Source organism: Oncorhynchus mykiss, chromosome 19 (genome assembly GCF_013265735.2).
Source record: "Oncorhynchus mykiss isolate Arlee chromosome 19, USDA_OmykA_1.1, whole genome shotgun sequence".
NCBI classification, from domain to species: domain Eukaryota; kingdom Metazoa; phylum Chordata; class Actinopteri; order Salmoniformes; family Salmonidae; genus Oncorhynchus; species Oncorhynchus mykiss.
This window is the reverse complement of record NC_048583.1, coordinates 28,603,361-28,623,351: the sequence shown is the minus strand read 5'-3', so window position 1 is coordinate 28,623,351 and position 19,991 is coordinate 28,603,361. Positions and strand designations below refer to the sequence as shown.

The 19,991-nt window shown below is 44.4% G+C and overlaps 1 protein-coding gene across 1 annotated transcript in view; it reads right to left on the bottom strand.

The window, feature by feature from the left end:
* Window positions 1-19,991, bottom strand: part of crip2 (cysteine-rich protein 2) — a 55,838-nt gene that overhangs the window by 11,352 nt on the left and 24,495 nt on the right. The window contains exon 2 of the mRNA XM_021573862.2: window positions 16,180-16,274. Within this exon, the coding sequence (XP_021429537.1) occupies window positions 16,180-16,274 (95 nt within the window). The remainder of the gene's footprint in view (window positions 1-16,179; window positions 16,275-19,991) is intronic.

Here is a 19,991-nt window from a genome sequence, read left to right as displayed (position 1 = left end):
TGTATTACCCATGACAGGAAGTACATGTAGCGCTGTAACAGGAGCTAGAAACAGACAGACAGACACAATGTGTGTGTGTTAGACAGACACAGATCCGCAGGGGTTGTAACATCTATGGGGCCTATACAGTAAAAGTTCTGGTAATATTAGTATCTCTCTTTCTGACTAATAGGCACTGATGAGTTTGTCAGGAGGGAACGTCCAGCACACAGGGCTTCATTGTGTCCACTAGACAGCTCTGGTCCCCTCACAGTTCTGGTTGTATTTCCCTACAGCAGGACCAGTAGGACCTGAAAGATGGATTACCCAGCCCAGTGTGTGGTTATAATTCACTGCAGTATGAGTACCCTAAATATGGATCAACTATCCCAGTCCAGAGCCCAGAGCCTAGCCCACTCACTTCCCAGACACAAAAACGAGGAGACATTCGCCTTTCCAATTTTCCCACATCCACATCCAACCACCCACAAAATACCCAAAGAACATGGCTGCCTAAATATGGCTCCCAATCAGAGACAACGATAAACACTTGCCTCTAATTGAGAACCAATCTAGGCAACCATAGACTTACATAATCACCTAGACCAGGGAACACCCCATAAACATACAAAACCCCTAGACCAGACAAAACACATAAATCCCCCATGTCACACCCTGACCTAACCAAAATAATACAGAAAACAAAGATAACTAAGGCCAGGGCATGACAGTACCCCCCGGGAGACTCAGGCGGGAGACTCTAGCAGCTCTGGACAGGCGGGAGCACCTGTAGACAAAGGACGGAGAGAAAGCCTGGTGCGGGGGGCTGCCACCGGAGGGCTGGTGTGTGGAGGTGGCACTGGATGGACGGGACCGTGAAGGCGTACTGGAGATCTTGAGAGCAGGGCTGGCACCATCCACCCTGGCTGGATCTTCACCCTAGCCCGGCAGATGTGGGGAGCTGGGATGTAGCGCACCGGGCTAAGCACGCGTACTGGGGACACCGTGCTTTCCACCGCATAACACGGTGCCTGACCAGTACAACGCCCGCCACGGGTAGCACGGCTAGGAGCACTGTAGAGCTGAGCTGGCACAGGACGTGCAGGGCTAGGGAGGCTAGGAGGCCTGGTGCGTGAGGCTGGCACAGTCTTAACCAGACGGCTAGCGCGCACCTCAGGACGAGTTCCGTGTAATACTGCGCCAAACCGACAGCTCTCTTTCTTCACTCTCCTCCAATTTTATCAACAACTCCTCGAATGTCTCATAATCTCCCCTCCATTCACTCTCCTCCAATTTGTCCAATAACTCCTCCACACTCTCAGACGTACACCTCAACTTCGCCGACTGCTCTGATTCCATCCTTGGCTCCTCATGGTAAACAGGGGGAGTTGGCTCAGGTCTGACTCCTAACTCTGCCACACTCTCCCTGTCCCCCCCCCCCCAATACATTTTTGGGGCTGTCTCTCGGGCTTCCGCCGTGTTGCCTCCTCATACCAGCGCCTCTCCGCCTTCGCTGCCTCCAGCTCTTCTTTGGGGCGGCGATAATCTCCTGGCTGTGCCCAGGGTCCTTTCCCGTCTAGGATCGCCTCTCAAGTCCATTTCTCTAAATAGTGCTGCCTCTCCTGCTACTGCTGCTGCTGCTGCCTCTCCTGCTGCTGCCTGTTACCACGCCGCTTGGTCCTATTGTGGTGGGTGGTTCTGTAACGGTTTTCTTCCGTTGAAGGAGAGGAGGACCAAAATGCAGCGTGGTTAGTGTTCAACATGTTTAATAAGGACAATAAACGTGAACACTACAAAATACAAAACAACAAATAGGAAAAAAAAGGAAACAGTCCTATCTGGTGCATAGACACAAAGACAGAAGACAACCACCCACAAAATACCCAAAGAACATGGCTGCCTAAATATGGCTCCCAATCAGAGACAACGATAAACACCTGCACGATAAACACCTGCCTCTAATTGAGAACCAATCTAGGCAACTTCTATGACAAATGACTAACTTCTTGACAACTTCTATGACCAGAGAAAGTGAAATATTCCTCTATATTATAAAAGACAAGCCGCTTTTAATAACAACGCAAACTTATGGAAACACTTTGCTACACCCATTAATTGCAGCTGCAGTGCTGGTTGAAGTGTGACTGGAAATAGGGAGAATGCACACTTTATGGCTTATAAAAGTGCTGATCAAATTATTGACCGTGCTGAATAAGGGCTCCCGAGTGGCACAGCGGTCTAAAGCACTGCATCTCAATGCTAGAGGCATAACTACAGACCCTGGTTCAATTCCAGGCTGTATCACAACTGGTCGTGATTGGGAGTCCCATAGGGCAGCGCACAATTGGCCCAGCATCGTCCGGGTTTGGCCAGGGTAGGCCGCCATTGTAAATAAGAATTTGTTCTTAACTGACTTGCCTAGTTAAAAAAAGGCCCCATGTTAACTGATGCGCCTCATGCAATGGAATGTATTTTAAGTCATGTCAGTTGAGTTGAATCAACAAACCACCATGGGTACACTTCCTGCTTTTACTTCCTCCTTTTGCTTCCTGCTTTGCTCCTATTAATAGAATCGCAATGGCCGCCAGTCCACCCATTATGCCATCATTGACATGAATTGAGACACCAGTTCTATTCATTCTATTTCTATGGCAGCACATGCAGTCAGGAGTGGAGGAGAGGAGAAAATTACCGTGTTTCTTTTTTCGCTATCCGAACGGTTATTACGGTGACTGCAATCATTTGGCTGGCCAACTAACGCCATCCAAAATCCATGACCGTCACAGCCCTAGTCTTTCCCTGACTCCGAATCTGATCTCATACAGCCCCCTTCCTCGTGAGACACACACACACACACACAGACACACACACCACCACCACTCATCCTGCTCCCTTGGCCTTTGCGTGGTAAGACCCAGGCCCATTATCAACTGTATACCTGTATCAGGACCCATGGTTGTCTGTGTGTAGTAACAGAGTTATGACCTCCTCCTTGGATAGAGCCAGGATGAAGGCTTGGCCTGTGTGTGTGTGTGTGCATAATGTGTCCTATGGAGGCTTGCTAAAGGCTTCTGTATGCTTCAGTTGGCTGGTGGCTAGCCGAACTCGCATACTCCCTTAAAAAAAAGACCTTCACTTAAAAAAAAGAGAAAAAGATGCAACAGCCTGTTTGTCCATCTTGAGGCGCCATAGCCAGTATACAATTCCACAAAATAGTCAGAATTAATCTAAGCTATTGCAGTATTTCCCAAGTGAAAAAATGTGCGTGAAATCAAGTCGTCTCTCAAATGGCAAGAATCACTACTGTTGACCAATGACCAACGAAGGGGCGTAGACTTCAGCTCTGAACTTCAGCTTGCCTTGAAAAAAAGTATCAGTGTGCACGAACAGCTGAAAAAAACCTTACAGAAGACCAAAACAAACAAAAACATTACAATATGTCGTCATTACAAATACACAAACTGTTCATTACGGTTTCGGATGGGAAGTATGCTGATGACCTTATGACTCTGCCATCCATGGAGCCCCAGGGGGCAGTGGTGCCATCTCCCCCATCGTTATTCCCCTGTCCTCTGCTTATAGAGACCCTGACCTCTGCTATACTGTGCCTGGGATCTCCTCACAGCACACGGACTACATTCCTTGTATTTTCTTATAGTACACTACTAACTCCATCTCTGAACCATCCCTTCAGTTCCATGATGATGGGGTACAGACTTTTCTGACCACAGCCATGCACTCACCATGGCAATGTAGCCTAGCCTAAGGCTGCTGGTTGGATTTGGGATGTGCTGTCAATGGAGAGGATGGACTAGAGTACATCTAATCATGTGTGTCTGATCTGCTGCCTGTCCATGGAGTGGAGGGCGGACAACAACAACCCAGGCCAGTATTGCCAACGTCTACTAGTAGTCTGGTCCCAGATCTGTTTGTGCTGTATTGGAGTTGGTTAAAGCCTGGTCCCAGATCTGTTTGTGCTGTATTGGAGTTGGTTAAAGCCTGGTCCCAGATCTGTTTGTGCTGTATTGGAGTTGGTTATTGCGTGGTCCCAGATCTATTAACAGTATATTGTACAACCAGATCTGGGACCAGGCTTATCTACTGGAGTCTGGAGGGAAATTGTGGAGAGGACATGGAGAAAGAACATTTATATGATGTAATGATGAGAGAGAGATTAAACAACCCAGGCTAGGACTGCATCTAGTATCTACTGACGACTGGCTAGTCTGGTCTGAGCTGGGTGGGGAATAGCTTGTGTGATTTTGTGTCATATAAAGCTGCAGAATTCACATCTTTCTTTCCTTCCTGTTCTGTTCTGATCCAGACCAAGGGACAGGGCTGTTTCACACTGACATAACCGATATCAAATCAAATGCTATCTGTCACATATGCCGACTACCGTGAAATGCTTACTTACAAGCCCTTAACCAACAATGCAGTTCAAGAAAGTGTTAATTAAAAAGTAACACAATAAAATTACATAACAATAACAAGGCTATATACAGGGGGTACTGGTACCCAGTCAATGTGCGGGGGTAATTTGAGATAATAAAGTGACTATGCATAGGTAATAAACAATGAGAGGCAGCTATGTAAAAACAAATGGGGTGGGGGGGTGGGTCAAAGTAAATAGTCCAGGTGGCCATTTGATTAATTGTTCAACAGTCTTATGGCTTGAGGGTAGAAGCTGTTAAGGAGCCTTTTGGACCTAGACTTGGTGCTCCGGTACCGCTTGCCGTGCTGTAGCAGAGAGAACAGTCTATGACTTGGGTGACTGAAGTCCTTTGACATTTTTTTGGGACTTCTTCTGACACTGCCTAGTATATATAAGTCCTGGATGGCAGGAAGCTTGGCTCCAGTGATGTATTGGGCCGTACACACTACCCTCTGTATTGCCTTACAGTCGGATGCCAAGCAGTTGCCATACCAGGCGGTGATGCTCTCGATGGGCAGCTGTATAACTTTTTGAGGATCTGGGGACCCATGCCAAATGTTTTCAGTCTCCTGAGGGGGAAAAGGTGTCCTCTTCACGACTGTCTTGGTATGTTTGGACCGTGGTAGTTTGTGGGTGATGTGAACACCAAGGAACTTGAAACTCTCAACCCACTCCACTACTGCCCCGTCGATGTTAATGGGGGTCTGATCGGCCTTCCTTTTCATGTAGTCCATGAGCATCATGAGAATGGAAAATTATATGGATATATTGAAGCAACATCTCAGGACATCAGTCAGGAAGTTAAAGCTTGGTTGCAAATGGGTCTTCCAAATGGACAATGACCCCAAGCATACTTCCAAAGTTGTGGCAAAATGGCTTAAGGACAACAAAGTCAAGGTATGGCTATGTTGCAAAGGTCTTGGCTATGTTGCCCACTTCACTAAAGTTATTAATGAATATAATTGAGCTTAAGGGCAATGAACCACAGGATTGGGCTTCTATCTGAATCCACGTTGACTCTTGTCTGTTTGTGATCCATGTTAGCATGTTGCGGATTTGGGCAGACCAGTAGTACAGTTGAAGGGAGGGAAGGGCAAGACCACCTTTAGATTCAGGTTTTGATAAAGTGGAAAACTTGATCCTAGGTTTTTTATTGCCCCATATAAATTTGGTGATGCTTTGGTTAGTTGTTTTGAAGAAGGAAACTGGGAGATAGCATGGGAGCATCTGAAATAAGTAGTTTAGTCTAGGGAGGACGTTCATACGGATTACATTAATTCTTCCTACTAAGCTAATTGGGAGGGAGATCCAGGTTTGGAGATCGTTCTTGATTCGATCCAGGAGTGGAAGGTAATTTTCCTTAAAAAGGCTATTCAGATCTGGTGTTATGAAGATCCCGAGGTATTGAAACCCGTGTGTTTTCCATTGGAAAGGACAAAGTGTCTTCATAGAGCTGGTGAGTGTAATATTGAGAGGGCAGACAGTGGATTTGTTAAAATTAATCTTATAACCTGAAAACTTGCCATACTGAGCAATTGTGTCTAAAATGAGAGGGAGGGATTTCTCAGGGTTGGATATGTAGAGCAAGACATCATCCGCGTAAAGCGAAATCTTGTGCTGCAGGCCGCCTGCAGAAACACCCATAATACTTGGATTGCTCCTTATCATCTCTGCCAGAGGCTCCGCCCCCAACAAGTAGAGCAGCGGGGACAGCGAGCACCCGTGTCTTGTGCCCCGTTCCAGAGGGAATCTGTCAGAGTTCAGTCCATTAGTAGTCACCATGGCATTTGGATGAGAGTATAGTGATTTGATCCATTTAATAAAATGTGGGCCCATATTGAACTTTTCTAAGACTGAAAACAGAAAGCTCCACTCCATCCTGTCAAACGCCTTCTCAGCATCCAGTGAAGCCAGCAGGACAGGGGTCTTTTGTGCGTTTACTTGATCAATAATATCAAAAAGACGGCGAATGTTATCAGAAGAGTATCTGTCTCTAATAAATCCAGTTTGGTCCGCTTTTATTATTTTGGGAAGAAGAGTGTTTAGTCTTTTGGCGAGCAATTTGGTAATTATTTTATAGTCGAAATCCAACAAGCTTATGGGCCGGAAGGACGAGCAGGATAGGGGGTCCTTGTCCTTTTTTAGCAACACTGTAATGCGAGCTGTGTGCATTGAGTTGGGAGAACTCCGTTTTTGCAAAAATCCTCCAGCATTGGCATGAAGATAGGGCTGAGCTGGGGCCAAAAAGCTTTATAGAACTCTCTGGGGAATCCATCTGGGCCTGGGGACTTATTAGGTGGCATGGAGGTAATTGCCTCCAGGATCTCCTCAGGAGTGAAGGGGGAGTTGAGATCTTCCTGGTCGGTCTCTGATAGTTTAGGTAGCGAGATTCCCTCTAGGAAAGAGTGGAGTTCTGCCTCTGTGTGTTTTCTCTCAGAGGTATATAGTTTGCAGTAAAAATCATGAAAAGTTAAATTGATATTTTTTGGGTCATATGTGACCTCGTCCTCTGCTGTTCGGATAGCCATGATTGTACGCTCTGACTGCTCCTTTTTTAATTGGTAAGCAAGCAATCTACTGGGCCTATTGCTATACTCATGGTATTTCTGTTTTGTAAAGAAAACTTTTTTTTTTATCTCCCGAGTGTAGTCCAAATTCAGTTTGGCTTTGGCTGCTTTAAGATGATTCCAGGAGGTGCTGTCTAGGGATTGTTTATGTATTTTTTCACAGCATTCCAGCTCCCTCTCAAGATCTAGCCTGTGTGCTTCCATTGCTTTTTTCTTAGAGGAAGCATATGCAATTAGATTACCTCTTAGTGTGGCTTTAGCAGCGTCCCACATTGTGGCCGGAGAAACAGGAGAGTCTTTATTGTCTTGTGTGTAGTTGTCTATCCATGTAGTTACCAATGTATGGAACTCGTCATTTGATAGCATGGAGGTGTTGAATTTCCAGCTCTTTGACCTCGGGATGTTTTTGCAGAGGTCAAAGCAGAGGTGGACAAAGGCGTGATCTGAAAGTGCTATGGGTCCGATTGTACATGTGGCTGAATTTATGAAACTCTTTGGGATAAAAATGTAATCTATACGGGAGTAGGTTTATGGACATTAGAGTAGTATGTATAGTCCATAGATTAGCTATTATTCTCTCTCCAGATATCTATCAGTCCCATCTCTTTAGTAAGAGAGTTCAACATCTTTGCAGATCTAGGATTTGTGGTGGGGACTTGAGATGATTTGTCTAGGGTTGGGTTAAGGGTACAATTAAAATCTCCGGCCACCACGCCAAAGGAGACACAATGCTCATTGAACAGGGTTATAATTTTTGACATGAAGGCAGGAGTATCTGTGTTAGGGGCGTATATGTTTAATATAGTGATTGGTTGACCATATAGTGACCCAGTTATCAAAATAAATTATTTCACATTCTTAAAATAAAGTGGTGATCCTAACTGATCTAAGACAGGGAATTTTTACTAGGATTGAATGTCAGGAATCATGAAAAACTGAGTTTAAATGTATTTGGCAAAGGTGTATGTAAACTTCCGACTTCAACTGTAGATGACAACTCTCTTGGTAAATAATGCGGTGTACAGCTTATGATAAGGCACTCTACCTCAGGCGAGCAATCCTTACTTTATATGAGACATCGCACACCAGCAGTTATTGACAAATAGACACACACCATACCCTTCCTTCGCCTTACCAGACATAGCTGCTCTGTCCTGCCGATGCACGGAAAACCCAGCCAGCTCTATATTATCTGTGTCGTCATTCAGCCGCGACTCAGTGAAACATAAGATATTATAGTGTTTAATGTCCCGTTGGTAGGCCAGTCTCGATCATAGATCATCCAGTTTGTTTTCCAGTGATTGCACGTTGGCCAATAGAACCGACCTTCTCCCTCTGTATCTCCGCCTTTTCTTCACGTGAATGGCAGGGATTTGGGCCTGGTCTCCGGAAAGCAGTATATTCTTTGCGTAGGACTCATTAAAGAACATATCTTCGTCCAGTTTGAGGTCAGTAATCGCTGTTCTGATGTCCAGAAGCTCTTTTCGGTCATAAGAGACGGTAGCATCAACTTTATGTAAAAAATAAAAAATAAGTTACAAACCATGAGAAAAAAATAACAAAATAGCACAGTTGTTAAGGAGCCCATAAAACGGCACCCATCCCCTCCGGCGCCATTATAAACTCAGCAAAAAAAGAAACGTCCTATTTTCAGGACCCTGTCTTTCAAAGATAATTCGTAAAAATCCAAATAACTTCACAGATCTTCATTGTAAAGGGTTTAAACACCGTTTCCCATGCTTGTTCAATGAACCATAAACAATTAAATGAACATGCACCTGTGGAACGGTCGTTAAGACACTAACAGCTTACAGACGGTAGGCAATTATGGTCACAGTTATGAAAACGTAGAACACTAAAGAGGCCTTTCTACTGACTCTGAAAAACACCAAGAGAAAGATGCCCAGGGTCCCTGCTCATCTGCGTGAACGTGCCATAGGCATACTGCAAGGAGGCATGAGGACTGCAGATGTGGCCAGGGCAATAAATTGCAATGTCTGTACTGTGAGACGCCTAAGACAGCGCTACAGGGAGACAGGATGGACAGCTGATCGTCCTTGCAGTGGCAGACCACGTGTAACAACACCTGCACAGGATTGGTACATCCGAACATCACACCTGTGAGACAGGCACAGGATGGCAACAACAACTGCCCGAGTCCATGAGGAGGAGATGCACTGCAGTACTTAATGCAGATGGTGGCCACACCAGATACTGACTGTTACTTTTGACCCCCCACCTTTGTTCAGGGACACGTTATTAAATTTCTGTTAGTCACATGTCTGTGGAACTTGTTCAGTTTATGTCTCAGTTGTTGAATCTTGTTATGTTCATACAAATATTTACACATGTTAAGTTTGCTGAAAATAAACGCAGTTGGAAGTGAGAGGGCGTTTGTTTTTTTGCTGAGTTTATTTGAGGGATGACTGAAGGGGATATTCAGTCTTCATGTACAGACAAGGTGGAAATAGAATGGTTGACTGCTAGGTCATGTAAAAGGCTGCATGTACACCTCTCCTTCCTTTCTGTTCTGATCCAGGCCCAGGGACCAGTGCTGAGTCATATTGAGTCATACTAAGAGTGTATGGAGGAGATATGAGAGGACTGGCGGTGATATATTGTATTCATTATAAAACACAGACATGGTGAAAATAGAACGGCTGACTCATTGAATGAAATAGAACAGTTTTATAATATATTGTACTGGTATTTCTATGGGCTGGCTGGCTAGGTCATGAAGTCACAGCTAACCTTCAGCAAGGACACAGGCAGCACATCTACAGAGTACAGCTGTAGGCTAAGCTCTAGGCCTATAGAACGGTGATGGTAATGTCATCTTGAGAGCTACTCATCTACAGTTGAAGTCGGAAGTTCACATACACTTAGGTTGGAGTCATTAAAACTCGTTTTTCAACCACTCCACAAATTTCTTTGTAACAAACAATAGGTTTGGCAAGTCGGTTAGGACATCTACTCTATGCATGACAAGTAGTTTTACCAACAATTGTTTACAGACAGATTATTTCACATCACAATTCCAGTGGGTGAGATGTTTACATTCACTAAGTTGACTGTGCCTTTAAACAGCTTGGAAAATTCCAGAAAATTATGTGGTGGCTTTAGAAGCTTCTGATAGGCTAATTAACATAATTAGAGTCAATTGGAGGTGTACCTGTGGATGTATTTCAAGGCCTACCTTCAAACACAGTGCCTCTTTGCTTGACATCATGGGAAAATCAAAAGAAATCAGCCAAAAAATTGTAAACCTCCACAAGTCTGGTTCATCCTTGGGAGCAATTTCCAAACGCCTGAAGGTACCACGTTCATCTGTACAAACAATAGTACGCAAGCATAAACACCATGGAACCACACAGCCATTATACCGCTCAGGAAGGAGACGCATTCTGTCTCCTAGAGATGAACGTATTTTGATGCGAAAAGTGCAAATCAATCCCAGAACAACAGCAAAGGACCTTGTAAAGATGCTGGAGGAAACAGGTACAGAAGTATTATATCCAAAGTAAAACGAGTCCTTATTTTTTTTACCTTTATTTAACCAGGTAGGCAAGTTGAGAACAAGTTCTCATTTACAATTGCGACCTGGCCAAGATAAAGCAAAGCAGTTCGACACATACAACGACACAGAGTTACACATGGAGTAAAACAAACATACAGTCAATAATACAGTATAAACAAGCCTATATACGATGTGAGCAAATGAGGTAAGATAAGGGAGGTAAAGGCAAAAAAAGGCCAAGGTGGCAAAGTAAATACAATATAGCAAGTAAAACACTGGAATGGTAGATTTGCAGTGGAAGAATGTGCAAAGTAGAAATAAAAATAATGGGGTGCAAAGGAGCAAAATAAATAAATAAATAAATAAAATAAATACAGTAGGGAAAGAGGTAGTTGTTTGGGCTAAATTATAGGTGGGCTATGTACAGGTTCAGTAATCTGTGAGCTGCTCTGACAGTTGGTGCTTAAAGCTAGTGAGGGAGATAAGTGTTTCCAGTTTCAGAGATTTTTGCAGTTCGTTCCAGTCATTGGCAGCAGAGAACTGGAAGGAGAGGCGGCCAAAGAAAGAATTGGTTATGGGGGTGACCAGAGAGATATACCTGCTGGAGCGCGTGCTACAGGTGGGTGATGCTATGGTGACCAGCGAGCTGAGATAAGGGGGGACTTTACCTAGCAGGGTCTTGTAGATGACATGGAGCCAGTGGGTTTGGCGACGAGGGCCAGCCAACGAGAGCGTACAGGTCACAATGGTGGGTAGTATATGGGGCTTTGGTGACAAAACGGATTGCACTGTGATAGACTGCATCCAATTTGTTGAGTAGGTTATTGGAGGTTATTTTGTAAATGACATCGCCGAAGTCGAGGATTGGTAGGATGGTCAGTTTTACAAGGGTATGTTTGGCAGCATGAGTGAAGGATGCTTTGTTGCGAAATAGGAAGCCTATTCTAGATTTAACTTTGGATTGGAGATGTTTGATGTGGGTCTGGAAGGAGAGTTTACAGTCTAACCAGACACCTAGGTATTTGTAGTTGTCCACGTATTCTAAGTCAGAGCCGTCCAGAGTAGTGATGTTGGACAGGCGGGCAGGTTCAGGCAGCAATCGGTTGAAGAGCATGCATTTAGTTTTACTTGTATTTAAGAGCAATTGGAGGCCACGGAAGGAGAGTTGTATGGCATTGAAGCTTGCCTAGAGGGTTGTTAACACAGTGTCCAAAGAAGGGCCAGAAGTATACAGAATGGTGTTGTCTGCGTAGAGGTGGATCAGAGACTCACCAGCAGCAAGAGCGACATCATTGATGTATACAGAGAAGAGAGTCGGTCCAAGAATTGAACCCTGTGGCACCCCCATAGAGACTGCCAGAGGTCCGGACAGCAGACCCTCCGATTTGACACACTGAACTCTATCAGAGAAGTAGTTGGTGAATCAGGCGAGGCAATCATTTGAGAAACCAAGGCTGGCGAGTCTGCCGATGAGGATGTGGTGATTGACAGAGTCGAACGCCTTGGCCAGATCAATGAATACAGCTGCACAGTAATGTTTCTTATCGATGGCGGTTAAGATATCGTTTAGGACCTTGAGCGTGGCTGAGGTGCACCCATGACCAGCTCTGAAACCAGATTGCACAGCAGAGAAGGTATGGTGAGATTCGAAATGGTCGGTAATCTGTTTGTTGACTTGGCTTTCGAAGACCTTAGAAAGGCAAGGTAGGATAGATATAGGTCTGTAGCAGTTTGGGTCAAGAGTGTCCCCCCCCCCTTTGAAGAGGGGGATGACCGCAGCTGCTTTCCAATCTTTGGGAATCTCAGACGACACGAAAGAGAGGTTGAACAGGCTAGTAATAGGGGTGGCAACAATTTCGGCAGATCATTTTAGAAAGAAAGAGTCCAGATTGTCTAGCCCAGCTGATTTGTAGGGGTCCAGATTTTGCAGCTCTTTCAGAACATCAGCTGACTGGATTTGGGAGAAGGAGAAATGGGGAAGGCTTGGGCGAGTTGCTGTGGGGGGTGCAGTGCTGTTGACCGGGTTAGGAGTAGCCAGGTGGAAAGCATGGCCAGCCGTAGAAAAATGCTTATTGAAATTCTCAATTATGGTGGATTTATCAGTGGTGACAGTGTTTCCTATCTTCAGTGCAGTGGGCAGCTGGGAGGAGGTGTTCTTATTCTCCGTGGACTTTACAGTGTCCCAGAACTTTTTTGAGTTAGTGTTGCAGGAAGCAAATTTCTGCTTGAAAAAGCTAGCCTTGGCTTTTCTAACTGCCTGTGTATAATGGTTTCTAGCTTCCCTGAACAGCTGCATATCACGTGGGCTGTTCAATGCTAATGCAGAACGCCATAGGATGTTTTTGTGTTGGTTAAGGGCACTCAGGTCTGGTGAGAACCAAGGGCTATATCTGTTCCTGGTTCTAAATTTCTTGAATGGGGCATGCTTATTTAAGATGGTTAGGAAGGCATTTAAAAAAAATACCCAGGCATCCTCTACTAACGGGATGAGATCAATATCCTTCCAGGATACCCCGGCCAGGTCGATTAGAAAGGCCTGCTCGCTGAAGTGTTTCAGGGAGCATTTGACAGTGATGAGTGGAGGTCGTTTGACCGCTGACCCATTACGGATGCAGGCAATGAGGCAGTGATCGCTGAGATCTTGGTTGAAGACAGCAGAGGTGTATTTAGAGGGCAAGTTGGTTAGGATGATATCTATGAGGGTGTCTGTGTTTAAGGCTTTGGGGAGGTACCTGGTAGGTTCATTGATAATTTGTGTGAGATTGAGGGCATCAAGCTTAGATTGTAGGATGGCTGGGGTGTTAAGCATGTTCCAGTTTAGGTCACCTAGCAGCACGAGCTCTGAAGATAGATGGGGGGCAATCAGTTCACATACCACAGCTGGGGGCAGAGGGTGGTCTATAGCAGGCGGCAACGGTGAGAGACTTGTTTTTAGAGAGGTGGATTTTTAAAAGTAGAAGTTCAAATTGTTTGGGTACAGACCTGGATAGTAGGACAGAACTCTGCAGGCTATCTTTGTAGTAGATTGCAACACCGCCCCCTTTGGTAGTTCTATCTTGTCTGAAAATGTTGTAGTTTGGGATGAAAATTTCAGAATTTTTGGTGGTCTTCTTAAGCCAGGATTCAGACACAGCTAGAACATCCGGGTTGGCAGAGTGTGCTGAAGCAGTGAATAGAACAAACTTAGGGAGGAGGCTTCTAATGTTAACATGCATGAAACCAAGGCTAGGCACTGCAGGGCCTGGATTCACCTCTACATCGCCAGAGGAACAGAGGAGGAGTAGGATAAGGGTACGGCTAAAAGCAATAAGAATTGGTCGTCTAGAACGTCTGGAACAGAGAGTAAAAGGGGGTGTCTGGGGGCGATAAAATAGCTTCAAGGTATAATGTACAGACAAAGGTATGGTAGGATGTGAATACAGTGGAGGTAAACCTAGGTATTGAGTGATGATGACAGAGATATTGTCAAGCTAGTATAGGATGGAGGTCTGTTATTAGCCATCTCATGCGTTTCCGTCGGTAGGATTAGTGGGGTTCCGTGTGGTAGATATAACCTGAAAGGCCACACAGCAAGGTAGAAGCCACTGCTCCAAAACCGCCATAAAAAAGCCAGACTACGGTTTGCAACTGCACATGGGAACAAAAATAGTACTGTTTGGAGAAATATCCTCTGGTCTGATGAAACAAAAATAGAACTGTTTGACCATAATGACCATCGTTATGTTTGGAGGAAAAAGGGGGGGCTTGCAAGCCGAAGAACACCATCCCAACTGTGAATCACGGGGGTGGCAGCATCATGTTGTGGGGGCGCTTTGCTGCAGGAGAGACTGGTGCACTTCACAAAATAGATGGCATCATGAGGCAGGAAAATGATGTGGACATATTTAACCTCTTGCGCTGAGCCATGCCGGATCCGGTAGCGTAATGATAGCCTCAAGCTCAATACCATAACGCAACGTTAACTATTCATGAAAATCGCAAATGAAATGAAATTAATATACTAACTCTCAAGCTTAGCCTTTTGTTAACAACACTGTCATCTCAGCTTTTCAAAAATATGCTTCTCAAGCATAGCAAACTAGCATTTGTGTAACAGTACTGATAACTAGCGTAGCATTTAGCATTAACATCAGCAGGAAACATTTTCACAAAAACCAGCAAAAACATTCAAATAAATCTTTTACCTTCGAAGAACTTCGGATGTTTTCAATGAGGAGACTCTCAGTTAGATAGCAATGTTCAGTTTTTCCTGAAAGATTTTTTGTGCAGGAGAAATCGGTCCGTTTGGGGCGTCACGTTTGACTACCAAAAAAAAAACGAAAATTCAGTTATCCAAACGCCGAACTTTTTTCCAAATTAACTCCATAATATCGACTGAAACATGGCAAACGTTGTTTAGAACCAATCCTCAAGGTGTTTTTCACACATATCTCTTCAATGATGCACACTTCCAGGAACGATACTTCGCTGTCTGTATCGCTTGGTAAAATTTTTGCTGCTGAGAGTTACGCACCAACGTAGACAAAGGACACCGGATGGGCCCCTGGCAAATGTAGTCTCTTATGGCCAATCTTCCAATGATATGCCTACAAATACATCACAATGCTGCAGACATCTTGGAGGAACGGCAGAGCGCATAAGCTCGTTCACTGCATATTCACAGCCATATAAGGAGACAACGGGAAACAGAGCCTCAAAAATCCTGCTCATTTCCTGGTTGAAGTTGCATCTTGGTTTCGCCTGTAAGATCAGTTCTGGGGCACTCAAAGATAATATCTTTGCAGCTTTGAAAACGTCAGAGTGTTTTCTTTCCAAAGCTGGCAATTCCATGCATAGTCGAGCATCTTTTTGTGACAAAATATTGCGCTTAAAACGGGCACGTTTTTTTATCCAATAATGAAATAGCGCCACCCTAGCTTCAACTGGTTTTAAGCAACATCTCAAGACATCAGTCACAGGAAGTTAAAGCTTGGTTGCAAATGGGTCTTCCAAATGGACAATGACTCCAAGCATACTTCCAAAGTTGTGGCAAAATGGCTTAAGGACAACAAAGTCAAGGTATTGGAGTGGCCATCACAAATACCTGACCTCAATCCTATAGAAAATTTGTGGGCAGAACTGAAAAAGCATGTGCGAGCAAGGTCTACAAACCTGACTAAGTTACACCAGCTCTGTCAGGAGGAATGGGTAAAAATTCACCCAACCTATTGTGGGAAGCTTCTGGAAGGCTACCTGAAACATTTGACCCAAGTTAAACAATTTAAAGGCACTGCTACCAAATACTAATTGAGTGTATGTAAACTTGTGACCCACTGGGAATGTGGTGAATTGAATAAAAGCTGAAATAAATCATTCTCTCTACTATTATTCTGACATTTCACTTCATTCTTAAAATAAAGTGGTGATCCTACCTGACCGAAAACAGGGAATTATTACTAGGATTAAATGTCAGGTATTGTGAAAAACTGAGTTTAAATGTATTTAGCTAAGGCGTACGTAAACCTCTGACTTCAACCGTATCTGGATGTAGTGTGAGTGAGTGTGTGAGTGAGTGTCTGTGTGTGTCAATCAGTCAATATAAAACTTGGTTTTCCCGATTAGGTTATACCTCGTGGACCTATAGGGATTGATCCTATGCCTGTGAGCCTATAGACCCATAGACATCATTGATTATCGCTCACCTCAGCATGTCCCCCTGCGTTCAGGGTTTTGTTACAGCGGCCACACTTCAGACAGAACTTATGCCAGTCCTTCCCCAGAGATGACACCTTCTCAGCTAGAGAGAGAGAGATGAGAGAGAGGACGAGAAGACGTCATGAGTGTAAATACACTTAAATAATGAGGCATTTCACTGAAATCAATGACTACGCATCCTTATCTCTCAGAAGGTTGTAACTTTAATTTCCTTACAGAATGTAGGTCATTGCTTTACAGTAGAATGATTCTCTGTTCACTCCACTAATTCTTCTCTTGCCTCCTCAGAGCTCAGAGAAAGGAGCATTAGGATAATGTCTGAGGCTGCTAGTGCACTATACAGAACGCTGCTGTAATAATGTCATCATCACACAGAGACGACATATGCACGAGGCCGAGTACAGCTGGACAGCAGGGTGTCAACAGCTAGCCCAGATCCCTTAATATCCCTCCTCTCCTCCCCCTTCCTCTCTCTCTATACCCCCCCCCCCCCCTCATCCCCCACTCTGATCTGCCCCCCCAACCCCACTCCTTCTCATCCACCCCGTTTCTATCCCCTTTCACCAGTCTTAGTCTCTCTCCCAGACCAGACACTTCCCCAGACAGGAGTGGTCCTAATTATAGCCAAGTTTCCAATTATACCCACCTCCCTCTCCCTCCCTCAGACAATGGTCCAGAAGAGGCCTACAGGACCAGCTAACTTACTACAGGAAAAACCTTCTCTAATCATGGCAGGCCACAATCAGCCGGACGTCAGGCCGCTTCCTACAGTACACCTCCCTTATCGCCCCATTTCTCCCTCCCTCGCTTCTCCACCTGGAGTGAGCAGGATTGTTTCAGAAGGATTGTTTCAGATCCCCCTCAGCTCAGCGACTGACTTCCGACGAGGCTGTTCATTTTGTCTCCAAGACAGTTTCACTGTCAACTGCACTAAAACAAAAGGAGGATGTAGTCAGTAACTACAGGTGGACCTCCCACAAACACAACATAACACAGCCTAACCTGAACATATCACCAGTGATAATAGTTACAGGGGTCAGGGGAAATTCCCCCAAATCACAGATTAGCCTCTAAATCAATGACTTCTGACCAAACAGTGACAGTGTCCAAAGAGAATTTATGAGTGGGATAGGAGGGACATGAAGAGGCTATAATGCCAGCCAGCCAGTCCTCTGTCATTGTGTGTTTGTGTGTGTGCGTGTTGTGCGTGCAGAGGGACAGAAGGGTATGCCAGCCCTCTGTCATTGTATGAGGGTTAGGTGATAAACTGAACAAATAAACAGCTCTTCAGTTTAAATGGATGTTATTATTGTAAGAGGAGAGAAGTTGTTAAAAGGGGTGTCTGGGTTATGAGTGTGTGAGTTATAGTGTGTGTGTGTGTGTGTGTGTGTGTTGCAGTGTAGGGGGATGGTCCGGCTGTCTATCCGCTGGCTATCCTCCAGATAACCACTCCCCCTATACGATACCACACACACGCATACCATTATCCAGCCTGGGAGACTGGAGGCACAAACACACACAGTGTGAACCTTTCCCACTATGGCTAGAGAACATACAATATTGGCACCCTTGTACATTTCTTAAATAATTCTCTATTTCTTCTCAAATAAATAGAAAACAATTATATATACTTTGGTTCTCCAGAACCTGTAATTGGATTTTCAACATTGTAGAAACAATTTTATTCTTGTAAGTTTAAGTTTCCAATTTTAATTCAGAAAACAAAGACATTTTTTTTTTGGTTGCATACCCTTTGGCGAAGATAACTGCCAACAATCGCTTCTTGGAGCCACCAATGAGCTTGAATTTTGCCCACTTTTCAGCATCAAACTGCTCTAATTCATCAATGTTTGAGGGGTACCCTCCACTAACTACTGTTTTGGTCCTTTGTAGCTCAGTTGGTAGAGCATGGCGCGTGTAAAGCCACAGTAGTGGGTTCGATTCCCAGCATCACCCATACATAAATTGAATGCATGCATGACAGTCAATTTGGATAAAGCGTCTGCTAAAAGGCGCTATTTATTATTATGATTCTGATCTTGCCATTGGTTCTGGATGCGATTCACATCTGGACTCATCGCTGGCGACTCCAGAACAGTCCAGTGTTTCTTCTTGAACCATTCCAGGGTGCTTTTGATGTGTTTGGGGTTGTTGTCTTGCTGGAAGACCCATAACTTTCAAAAGAGACACTGGGTTGAACATTGCACTCCATAACACCTTGATAATCAGCTGATTTCATGATGCCTTGCACACATTCAATCCCCCCAGTTCCAGAGGCAGCAAAGCAACCCCACAGCATTATCCAACCTCCCCCATGTTTGATTGTAGTGAGGGTGTTATGTTCTTTGAATTCTGTGGCATTTCTTTGCTGCCTCTGGCACTGGGGACCTTGCACGTGTGCAAGACATCATGAAATCAGCAGATTATGAGGTGTTTTGGGGTCTGATGTTCAACCAAGTGTCCAAACACCAGGTCTCCAAAGAAGGTTGTGGGTCTTCCAGCAGGATAACAATCCCAAACACATCAAAAAACACCTAGGAATGGTTCAAGAAGAAACACTGGACTGTTCTGGAGTGGCCAGCGAGTAGAAAGATGCAGCAAGCACATTGATGGCTACAAGAAGAGTTTGTCTAAAGTTATCTTGGCCAAAGGCTGTGCAAAAAAGTACTAGCTCCGGGTGCCAATAGTTTTGTCCATGCCATGTCTTTATTTTCTAAAAAATTGTTTAAACTTAAGTCAACAAAATTAAAATTGGTTCTGCAATGTTAAAAATCCAATAAGGTGTGGGGACCAAATGTTTTTTTGAATTTTAACTTATTTGAGAAGAAATAGGGAATTATTTAAGAAAAGTGCAAGGGTGCCAATATTTTGACCCTATAAAAATCGGTTCTTTTTTCACCTGATTGCGTTTAGTTTTTCGCAAAAACTATAGGGCCCTACAATATATTTGAATGCAACTGTAACTCTGAATAATAACACCCAGTAACAGCTGACTCTCATTCCTGCGGGATTCCGTGAAGTTCTATAGTCAAGTGCTGTACAGGACAGGATAGACAGTCTACAGGATTGGGCAGTACAGGAATAGTTATGAGCTTTTTTTGAGGGGGGAAGGGGTGGGGGGTTATAAATATGTAATGTGTAGAGCATTTCATACAAAAAAAACTGTGTAGGCCTAATATAGTATACCTTATTAAAATCTTTACAAAATAAATAGCCATTTTCCCCTCCCCTTTCTTCGGTTCACTCTCTTGACTCGCTCCAGTTGTAGCCAGTCACGACTTTACCTCAGATGCACGCAGAGGCGTACACAATTACACATGTCCATATCCATGAGTTCATCAGACTCTAGAAAAGTACAAGGGCTGCCTTCATTGCCAAAATCTCTTAATGTGGTTGTTATCTGCTGTGTATAGGCAACTGTCTCATGAGCGCTGAGCAGCAGCCAAATGGAGCAGTTGCTATGGCTTCTCACACACAAAGCAGCTGTATCGCATTAGTGGAAACCAAGACTGTTCTCAGGGCAAATCTGCCGATTTTGACTAGCAGAAGTGACTTTTCGAAGCAGGTTAGGATAATTAACGTGGGAGGTTAGGATAATTATGTTAAGGTTAGGAAAAGGGTTAGGGTAAAATGCTAATATTGTCCCAGATGCAACGCAAACATTATCAACCTACAACCAGGCTTGCCCTGAGGACAGTCTTGGTGTGCCGAGTACTCGGACAAAACGAGTATCATAACGGATATGGAGAATTTTCCGAATACGACATCAGTAAAAGAAAATCAAATCAGCTGCCAGCAT